Consider the following 10866-nt stretch of genomic DNA (forward strand, 5'->3'; position numbering starts at 1 on the left):
AAGAACTATCCTCTGTATCAACCATATCCACTTCTGCTCAGAGCTCATTCTGCTGCCTCCCCATCTGAGGGAATCCTCTGGAAGAGCCATCACCTTCCCCGCTCTATCCCAAGGGCCCAGGGCAGTGCTTGATGCCTGGCAGGGCCTCAAGCAGTGTGCCATGGGAAGGCAGAGGCATCCCCTGGAGCAGGGCTGGCCAGCAGAACTCTCTTGATGATGAAAACCTTTGTGTGTGCTGTCCAATACTGGAGGACTTACCCAGTGCGACGGAGGAACTGCACTTCTATTTCATGCCAGCAGCCACGTGGCCGGTGCCTACTGCAGTGGACAACAATACAGCCCTAGATTCTCCTTGGCCACTATCACAACTGGCCTCTCTCTTACCGACATGGGGGAAGAGAGGGAAGGCAAGTGCCTGGTCAGTGTGGTTTTGGCATAGTCCAGTGCAAGGGAGGGGGCTGGACAATCTGATTTAGCACAGTCCTTGATTGAGTCATGGGGATTCTAGGACAAGGAATTAGAACCCAACACACAAAACATAAGTTATTTATTTCGTCACAGAACCTGGGGTCTGACCCTGTACAGAGTTGACACTAGGGGCCCAGTCATAGAGCCTGGCCGCCCACCACCCCTGTCTGTACCAGCAAGGTAGAGAGTAGCAGACACAGGCCAAGTTCAGTGACAACTTCCTGTGACTTTCGATTTCTGGCTCTGGGGTGTGCCACAGGCAGGGGATCTGTGGGAAGACCCCACTCGGGTCTGTCAAGGACAGCAGGCCACACGCATTCTCAGGTCCCCACTGGTGGGGAGGGTGTGTGCACTGCCATCTCAGCCTTTGTTCTCTGGCAGGGAAGGCAGCTGGCAGAGGCCGAGTCCAGGTGAGGGTCAGAGAGAACTGCAGGCCTTCTCATCTCCTCCATCTGTGGAGAAGGGAAGGGTGTCAGGATGGGGATTCCACCTTAGGAAAGGGAGGCTGTCATATAATCCCAGTGTCAACTGACGGACGGCCTGTGGTCCACCCTCAGAGTCACCAAGAGCCGGGTGACCATCCCTGCTCTGGCCACCCAAACTCAGGCTGCCCACTCACTGCCTGCTGCCACCAGGACCTCCACCCAGGGCCTGGCCCTCGGGATGCCCACCAGCAAACAGTCACAATCCCTTATAAGCACACAACACTTTGGCTTCCAGAGTGTTGACCCTCCTGTTTTTGATCCTGTCTGTGAAGGTTTGATAATTCCCAAGAGACTGATTAACCAAGTTCTCTGTGATTACTCATTGGCAGAACCAGGATTTGAACTCAGGTCTTGCGACTCTGAAGTCCAGTGATAGAAAGACCTGGACGTGCCCTCTAAGAGATGTCCTATGGCCTCTGTTATTCCAGTGGCCCTCCCACTTGCCCATTGAGACTCTGGCTCCACACACCTCCTCAAGACAGTCTGAGCACCTGGAGGGGCCCTGCGGACTTCTATGCCATAATGGAAAGTGTGCAAAGAGGGACCTTAGGGGTAGGAGGGCTGTGCATGCCAACCACCACTTCCCCCACACTCACATCCGGAGGCATTTGTCTTTCCCACCACTTGCCACTCTCTGGCCATCTGGACTCCAGTCAACAGCATATACCTAAAGGAAGGCAGGTGGGGTGGTGAGAGGGAGACAGCCAGGCTCCAATCCCAGTCCCTCCTTTGCCTGAGGGCTGGCCCTACCTCATCCGCATGGCCGGGCAGGTCCATGGCCAGCTTCTGGGCTTTCACATCCCACACCTTCAGTGTGCTGTCACTGCTGCCGCTGACCAGGAGCCGACTGTCAGCTGACCACGCAATCTGGTACACGGCAGCCACGTGGCCGCGTAGGGAAGCCAGGTACCTGGTCCAGGAGAAGACGATAATGGATTTTAGTCTGAATTAGATCTTTCAACACATCTGAAGGGTCCCCTATGCTCATGGCAGTGGTTCTCAACCTCGGCTGTCTGTTAGAAATACCTGGGAACTTTTAGAAAATCACACTGCCTGGTCCCCATCCCAGACCATTTTAATCATTACCAGTCATTACAATTTGTAAAACTTCTCCAAATGAGTAGCTTCTAGCATGCCTCTTGCTTGCCCTCCATACCTGCACAACTTTGCATGCCTTAGACTCCAACGTGGCCATCTGCTTAGCCCATCTGCCTGTCATCCCCCCAAACAGCAGGTGCCTGCTGACAGGTGGCATGGAGTAACAGTGGGCCCACTGAACTTTCACGTCAACACAGTCTAGCTGTTTCTTTGGACAAACCATCAGGCCTCTCTGAGATTCAGTTTCCTTATTTTAAAAAGGAACCCAATTATCTATCTTAAAGGGTTGCTGTGTAAAAACACAGTGACTGACGCAGAGGTCCCCCTTCAGCCCCAACAAGGTTTCCCTGGCTCTTTTTCTCCCCCCTTGCCTGTGTCTTTGCCTCTCCTCTGATCCGATTAACTCCAAGGGCATTGTGCCTCATAACACCAAGGGTTCCCACACTTGAGTGGGTAGCAGAGTTACCTGGTAACTTTATTAAAATGAAGAATCAGATCCACAAGGTCTGAGTTGGGGCCAGGACTCTGCATTTCTATCAAGCTCCCAGGTGATGCTGATGCTGCTGGTCTGTGGCCCACACTTTGAGGAGGGCCAAGTAACAATTGTACCACAAGCCTACCTACTACCACTTCACCTTCTCCAGGGCTATAGCCCTACCCCTTCAGCAGCTAGCTCTAAGATCACTTCTCTCCTAAGATATAAACTAGCATTTTTTTTTGAGACAGAGTCTCACTCTGTTGCCCAGGCTGGAGTGCAGTGGTGTGATCTCGACTCACTGCAACCTTTGCCTCCCAAGTTCAAACGATTCTCCTGCCTCAGCCTCCAGGGTAACTGGGATTATAGGCACGTGCCACTACGCCTGGCTAATTTTTGTATTTTTAGTAGAGACAGGGTTTTGCCATGTTGGCCAGGCTGGTCTCGAACTCCTGAACTCAGGTGATCTGCCTGTCTCGGCCTCCCAAAGTCCTGGGATTATGGGCATAAGCCACCACGCCCAGCCTGAACTAGCATTTTTAGTGACCACTTAGTGCAGGTCCTAAACATACTGTCTCATTAAATCCTTGTAACTAGGCTGGGCATGGCGGCTCACACCTGTAATCCCAGCACTTTGGGAGGCCGAGGCAGTTGGATCACTTGAGCTCAGGAGTTCAAGACCAGCCTGGTCAACATGGTGAAACCCCGTCTCAACTAAAAATACAAAAATTAGCCAGGCACGGTGGTGGAGGCCTGTAATCCCAGCTACCTGGGAGGCTGAGGCAGGAGAATCACTTGAACCCAGGAAGCAGAGGTTGTAATGAGCCAAGATCGTGCCGCTGCACTCGAGCCACTTGAACACCAGGCGAGAGAGTGAAAGTCATCTCTAAAAACAAACAAACACCTTGTAACAAAGCTGAGAGGTAGGGGGTCTGCATATTACCAAAGAGGAAACAGTGGCTTAGAAAATCCAAACACCTGCCAAGGCCACACAGCTAGTAAGTGGCAGTGCCAAGCCCCTCCCACCATTCACTCCTTACAGAGGAGCAGTACCCACCCCTACTCACTTGCCCGTCCTGCCATCCCACAGCTTGATGGACTTGTCGAAGGAGGCACTAGCCACGATGCGGGAGTCAGGAGAGAAGAGCACCTGGTTGATGAGAGCTTGGTGTCCTGTCATCCGAGTGAGAGGCTTTTTGTCCTCTGCTGGGGACCACAGGAATAAGGTGAAGTCGTCTGAGCCAGACACCAGCCTCTCTGGACCCTGGCCCTAAGGGAGGCAGAAAGCACACTGTGTTGGGTGTGGTCTCAGAAAGAAGGAGGAGGGCCCGACTTTGGCAGCAAACATACACCCTGATTACTCAATGCCAGGGACAGAGAGGCCAGCACTAGGAGCAATGAGGACTGGGTTGGCCACTCACTCGCACGTGACCCCAGGCAAGTCACTTCATCCAAAAGGAAAAAGAAACTCTACATGCATGTAGAAAAAAATTTTAAGATACATAGTTACAGAAAAAGGCACAAAATAATGTGTTAAGGATTTTATGTATGTATGCATGTGTGTGCTTATACATATATACCGTATATAGACACGTGTCTGTATATTAAATCTCTGGAAGGTGATTCAGGATACTGGTGGCACTGGATGCTACAATAGAGATGGGAGACTCTGCGATCTACCTTTTGTATTTTTTGAACGTGAATGTGTAAACAATCTTAAATAAAACAACAAACTAAAGTAAAAAAGAAGCATGTTGGAAATGTAATAAATAGACAAGCAAATAAACTAAACAAAAAACAAAATAAAATGATCTCTAGCACATTAGTATTTTAGGATTGCAAACTAGGATTATGAAGAACAACTTTTTGGAATAGGTACATTCTGAGCTGGGTCTAGAAGGGAGAAGGGTCTGAGAGGGTTTTAGTGATCGGCTAAGGACTGGTACAGAGCTAGGGGTGCATGTGGCTGGCACACACTCACCCGCATGAGGTTGTATCGGCTCAGAGCCCTCTCCTTCAACTCCTGCACTGTGACCAAGTACCGGAGGGGAGAAAAGGAGATGAGGAAGAAGGCCGATTAGAAAATCCAACACAAAGAGCAAACACTCCCCATTAAGCTAGAGAGCTGGCTCCTTCCCAATCAGCCCCCGCTCTTCCTTCTCCCAGTCACTCACAGGATCCTTGGAGGTCTTGGGGATTAACTGAGGCCTCAGCAGGTTCAAAGGCCCCAGTGCGCAGGGCATAGTCAGTGCTGAGGGCCATGGTGTTCACCCAGTGGCCGTGGCCTTGCAGAGTCCGGCACAGCACACCCTACGGGAGAGCGAGTCAGGTCAGACACACACACTCTTCCCCACGCCTGGGCAATTAGCCCCAGGAGATGGGTGGTACAAGACTAAGAATCATCATCACTCATGCATTGTGATCTTAATCAAACCACCCCTCTGGGGTCAAGTCTCTCCCCACTTGTAAAATGGAGTCCAGATCATGAAAATGTTTCATGGAGGACGAGTTAGGGATGTCAGAGTAAACGGCTCCAGTCCAATACATTTGGGATATGGTAGATCAGATAAAGCCCAACAGGTGTCCTATAGGAGGAATTTCCAGAGTGTGACAATCTCATGGGGACTCTGCAATCTCCACTATGGTGCAACACCAACCACAGAACTCCTCATTCCCAAAACACCTCCCTAGACCAGGGCTCCCAGCACACATCTGGGAAACACTGGACTCGCTGATGTCAAGGTTGTTCTGAGTGCCAGCATCTTGTGACTTGAGATTTTCTGGACTGGTTTCTGAACCCTCCCAGCACTTACGTCATGAGCTCTCCAGACTTTGATGGTGCGGTCCTGGGAGGCAGAGTAGAGAAGCCCGTCCCCTCCCCACCGGAGACAGGTGACCGACTGGGTGTGCCCGGTGAGGATGCGCTCACAGCGGCCTGCAGTTGTGTCCCAGATCCGCACACTGCCATCCTTGGAGCTGCTGGCCACATAGCGGCACTCAGGGTTCCTGGAGAGAAGGGAGATGTGACCTCATCTGTGACCTGGCAACATCTGTCTGCCCATGGCACCTCCCCATTCCCAACTTAAAGGCCATGGACGATCTTTTGACAGCTTTCTGACACTAAGACCCGGCTGCACTGCAAGGTGACTGCAACCAGCAGACCCTGTGATGAGAGCCTCTCCCAAGCAGCAATGCAGGTCTGCCCGAGACCCTTCTCCCATGCCTGCCAAGCCATCGCGGTCATTCAGGCTGCCCATCTTGTCCCCTCACATAAAACTTCTATGCATTGGGCAGGGAAAGGGGATGGCTTTGATCCCCTGGGTCATTTGTCCCAGCTCCGTCAGTGTCACTTACGCATGGAGGGGCTCCCAGCTCAGGCCTGTGATCCACTTGCTGTGGCCAGCGAGGGTCCTGCCCACCTGCTTCCCTGTGCTTGGGTCCCAGAGGAGAATCTGAAGGACAGAAGCTCACTGAATAATCCTCCCCAACAGGTCTCTGGCTCCACCAAAATCCCTGCCTACAACTTCCCACCCAACCCTCCCCAAAGACTCCTGAACCTGATTCTGAATTGTCCCCTAGGAAGGCCCCCTTGAGTCTCTGCCTATTTACCCTGAGAACCACCTACCTGGCCATTCTTGCAGCCTGAGGCCAGCTTCTTGCCATCTGGAGACCAGGATATACTAAGGACCCAGTGTCTGTGTCCTAAGAAAGCAGAGGAGGGAGAAATAAGGGACTACATCTGTCTTTATCCCCAGCGCCCAGCAGTGCCTGTCAGGTGCCAGGTACTCTTTAACCATTTGAATAAATGAATGATTGAACAAAAGGAGTGATGAGGCTTTCTGGGGATGGACAGAACGCACCCTAAGTGTTAGAGCTCTGCATCATGCTGCACAGATAACACCATCACTCTCTAATGATTCCTTATGTGACACATACTATGAAGTGTTTTTGTACATGTCATCCCTTGTTATTTCTCAAAAGAGCTCTAAGGTATGGAGCAAAGCAAGAATTATCATCCCCATTTTCCAGATGAGAAAATTGAAGCTTAGAAAGGGAACATGCCCTACACACACAAGATCACTTAACTAATCTGTGGTATAGCAGTGGTTCTTCAAGTGTGGTCCCCAGAGCAGCATCATCAGCATCTCCTGGGAACTTGTTAGAAACGCAAATTCCCAGGCCCTACCCCAGACCCAATACTCTAGGGGTGGGACCCAGCAATCTGTATTTTTTTCTCTCTTCTCTTCTCTTTTCTCTCTCTCTCTCTCTCTTTCATGGAGTCACACTCTGTCACCCAGGCTGGAGTGCAGTGGTGCCATCTCGGCTCACTGCAACCTCTGCCTCCTAGATTCGAGCAATTCTTCTGCCTCAGCCTCCCGAGTAGCTGGGATTACAAGCACACGCCACCATGCCCGGCTAATTTTTGTAGTTTTAGTAGAGATGGGGTTTCACTGTGTTGGTCAGGCTGGTCTCAAACTCCTGACCTCAAGTGATCTGCCTGCCTTGGCCTCCCGAAGTGCTGGGATTACAGGTATGGGCCACCACGCCTGACCAGCAATCTGCATTTTAACAAGCCCCCAAGGTGGGGCAATTCTGATTTGTGCTCAAGTTTGAAAACCACTGTGGCAGAGGCAGGATTTAAACCAGGTTCTCCTTGCTACCAGTCAGTCAGCCTCTCGCCATGTCCCATATTGACTCCTTGGTGCAGTTTCTGCTTGTGTCTAAGTGGCTGGCTGGGCTCAAGGACATGGTCTCTACCTAGAAACAGACAGCTGCCAACTGGATATTAAGGGGTTGTAATCTGCAAAGTGAGATCCTCATCTCTATGAAAACAAAAAACGAGCCAGCTGTGGTGGCAAGTGCCTGTCGTCCCAGCTACTGTGGAGGCTGAAGTAGGGGGACTGCTTGAGCCCAGGAGTTCAAGGCTTGAGCCCAGGAGTTCAAGTGAACTGTGACTGCACCACTGTACTCCATCCTGGTCGACAGAGCAAGACCCTGTCTCAAAAAAAAAGAAGACCCCCTAAATGGCTAATTGCATACTGACCCTTGCATGTGAAATGTGGTGTCTCTGTGCTGAGATCCCAGAAGCGCACGGTGGTGTCTCCAGAGCCACTGGCCAGGTACCTGGGGAAGAAGAGAGGATGCTTGACACTGCACATGTGCATTTCTGCCACCTATTCAATCACTTTCTGTGAATAGAATATGGAACTGGACTCTTTCCTCGCCCCTGGAAGGGAGAAAGACAATATTGATGCTGTCCTCTGGGAGAATACATCAGGAGGCCATTTCTTTCCTCTCCACAGCTATAACCAGCTTTTGAAGCTTCTCATTACCTTTCTAATTTTGAAAGAAGTAACTAATCCGAGTTTCACAGATGAAAAATTAACTCAGAAAGGTTAAGTGATTTATACAAGTCACACAGCTCAGATCCTGAAAAATCAAGTCTAGGAAAGGTTTGTCCAAGGCAGGGGTCCTTAAGCAGCCTTTGGGGACCATGCCCTACTGAGGAAGTCCCTTAATTGCAAGCTGAGTCCAGAGCATGGGTCTATGGTAGACAGCCCTGAGGCCCCATCAATTATAACTCTGGGGGACCCTCCCCAAACCAGGCAAAGACTGCACCCCCACATACCCCCTCCATGAGTCTGCAGCTGTCCTTACTTTCCCGTGGGGCTGAAGGCCACAGAAATGACTGCCTCACTGTGACCCTCCAAGGAGCTGGTGCAGCGAGTCACGGCCCGGACTCTGAAAATAGCCTGTGGCTGGTAGATGATGTCTAGGACCTTCTCTGTCTCCACTGCCTGGGACTCCAACGTCTTCCCCAGTGAGGAGATGATCTCAGCATCGTGGACAAAGAAAGCCAGTGGCAGGGGATCCTCCTGAAGGACAATGGTAAAGGACAAACCTGCATCAAAGGATGTGCAGGGGCACCCTCTGCCAGGGATGCTCCCCACTGAGCTGTGGGAGGTGAAGCTTCTTCTTTTCAGCCACCGTGCTAGGGATACCCCCATCATTGCCCATTGAGCAAGACCATTTATTTATTTATTTATTTATTTATTTATTTTTGAGACAAGAGTCTCGCTCTGTCACCCAGGCTGGAGTGCAGTGGAGCAATCTCCGCTCACTGCAACCTCCACCTCCTGGGTTCAAGAGATTCTCCTGCCTCAGACTCCCGAGTAGCTAGGATTACAGGCGCCCATCACCACGCCTGGCTAAGTTTTATATTTTTCGTAGATACGGGGTTTTGCCATGTTGGCCAGGCTGGTCTCAAGCTCCTGACCTCAGGTGATCCACCTGCCTCAGCCTCCCAAAGTGCTGGGATTACAAGCGTGAGCCACTGTGCCCAGCCTAGCAAGACCTTTTAAGTCACTGAACAGCAGTTGTAGGACACTTACACAGCACTTGGAAATTTTTTTCTTTTTTTTTGAGATGAAGTCTCGTTCTGTCACTCAGGCTGGAGTGCAGTGGTGAGATCTCAGCTCACTGCAACCTCTGCCTCCTGGGTTCAAGCAATTCTCCTGCTTCAGCCTCCCGAGGAGCTGGGACTACAGGCACCTGCCACCATGCCTGGCTAATTTTTGTATTTTCAGTAGAGACTGTTTTCGCCATATTGGCTAAGCTGGTCTCGAACTCCTGACCTCTAGTGATCTGCCCACCTCAGCCTCCCAAAGTACTGGGATTACAGGCATAAGCCACTGCACCCGGCCTGAAATTCTTTATCTGCATCTCATAACAACCCTGGGAAGTAGATACTAATATTCCCACTGACAGTTTTCAAAAGCAGAGGCTCAGAACAACTAAGTAATTAGTTCAATGTCCTATTGCCAATGATTAATTCAGGTTCTTTAGGTCCAAGATAGGATTAGCATATAGCATATGCAGTGTTTCCCAAACTACCACACCACACTATATTTGTGTAAAAAGCTCCCAAAACGCCTGTTAAAAAATGTAGACTTTCTGCTTCATCCCAGAGTTTGGTTTAGTAAGCCTGGGATGGGGTCCAGGAACTGCAATTTTAAGGACCTCCCCTGTCCCCAGGGCAGCTCTTCAGTAAACACACTGGCTTAAAGGTTAAAAGCAAAGGCCGGGTGCGGTGGCTCACTGCAGTAATCCCCAGTACTTTGGAGGCCAAGGCGGGCGGATCACGAGGTCAAGAGATCGAGACCATCTTGGCCAACGTGGTGAAACCCAGTCCCTACTAAAAATACAAAAATTAGCTGGGTGTGGTGGCGCGCGCCTGTAGTCCCAGCTACTCGGGAGGGTGAGGCAGGAGAATCGCTTGAACCTGGGAGGCAGAGATTGCAGTGAGCAGAGATCACGCCACTACACTCCAGCTTGCCAGCCTGGCGACAAAGTGAGACTCCGTCTCAAAAAAAAGAAAAAAAAAGTAAATAAATAAATAAAAGCATGGGTATTCAGATAATTTTGGGTTCCAATTCCAAATCTGCTACCTACTACATAGCATCGTGCAAAATATTGAGTCCCTCCGGGCCACGCTGTAAAATGGGGATATTAACGTGTCCCAGACTGGGGGACTGTGACAAAGAATCAATGAAATACAGCATCCAGTGCGTTCAAAGCTAGGCCCCTCTCCGCAGGTGGACCCCTTTGGTTGGCGTGTAAAGCGCTTTGCCGCTGATTCCATCTCTGACATAGGTGGGAACTCACGCCAGGTGGGTCACCACAGTCCGTTAGCGGGGGACCATGAACCGCAGACCCTCGGTAATCTGATTCCCCCACCGCACCCGCCCGGGGGTGGAGATGTGAGGCCGCCCTGGCCAGCCACTTACCTGGGCCAGTAGCGCGTTGCACACGAGCTGCAGCCTGTCCGGGGTGATGTCCACGGGAACGTCGAACGGGGAACCCAGCAGCTGCCCGCCCTCATCCTGGAACTGCACTAGCAACCGCTGCACATCGCGCGCCACCGCCTCGTCCTGCGCGAGCAAGTGGGGCGGGAGTCAGCCTCGTCGCCCGCCCAGAAGGGCCCCACTTCGCCTCTCTCAGGCCTCAGGGACCCGGGCCCTAGCGCCCCGCGGCGACGCCCCCCGCCCCCATCCACGCACACCCACCGCCACTGCCGCCGCCATCCTGCGTCCCCACGTGGAGGAGAAAGAGCCCGGAAGACAGAGCGCCGTCTCCGTGGTCGGGCGGGGTCGCCGCCGGCCACATCGCCCTCTGCTGTTGGGGAGGAGAAGCGTCCCGCTGCGCACGGCCTCAGGGATTAGAAATTGGCTTACCCGGTGCTCCTCCCGCCCCTCAACAGCCTTCATATTTATTTTTCGCCAGGGTCTTAGAGGACACAGTAAACTTTTGACTCTTCACAACAGGGATACTTGCCCCATT

At 51.7% G+C, this 10866-nt stretch overlaps 1 protein-coding gene across 3 annotated transcripts; it reads right to left on the minus strand.

Moving 5' to 3' along the window:
- Window positions 1-530: 530 nt before the first annotated feature.
- Window positions 531-10621, minus strand: NLE1 (notchless homolog 1). 3 transcript variants are annotated; one of them, NM_001131176.1, is given in 13 exon segments: window positions 531-920; window positions 1550-1620; window positions 1704-1863; window positions 3594-3796; window positions 4508-4554; window positions 4701-4836; window positions 5340-5532; window positions 5881-5978; window positions 6152-6228; window positions 7571-7650; window positions 8185-8402; window positions 10314-10457; window positions 10593-10621. In NM_001131176.1, coding segments are annotated over 13 exon segments (1458 nt in total). In that variant the 5' UTR covers window positions 10611-10621; the 3' UTR covers window positions 531-907.
- Window positions 10622-10866: the final 245 nt, after the last annotated feature.

Source organism: Pongo abelii, chromosome 19 (genome assembly GCF_028885655.2).
Source record: "Pongo abelii isolate AG06213 chromosome 19, NHGRI_mPonAbe1-v2.0_pri, whole genome shotgun sequence".
Lineage (NCBI taxonomy): Eukaryota > Metazoa > Chordata > Mammalia > Primates > Hominidae > Pongo > Pongo abelii.

Excerpts from the sequence above, each read along its gene's own strand:
- NLE1 (XM_054535098.1), bottom strand. The coding sequence starts at position 6,189 with ATGGCAAGAAGCTGGCCTCAGGCTGCAAGAATGGCCAG. Across the intron at positions 5,533-6,151 it reads CAGGCTGCAAGAATGGCCAG|GAACCCTGAGTGCCGCTATG; the intron begins GTAGGTGGTTCT and ends CCTTCTCTCCAG. Across the intron at positions 3,797-4,507 it reads GCCGATACAACCTCATGCGG|GGCCAGGGTCCAGAGAGGCT; the intron begins GTGAGTGTGTGC and ends TGCCTCCCTTAG.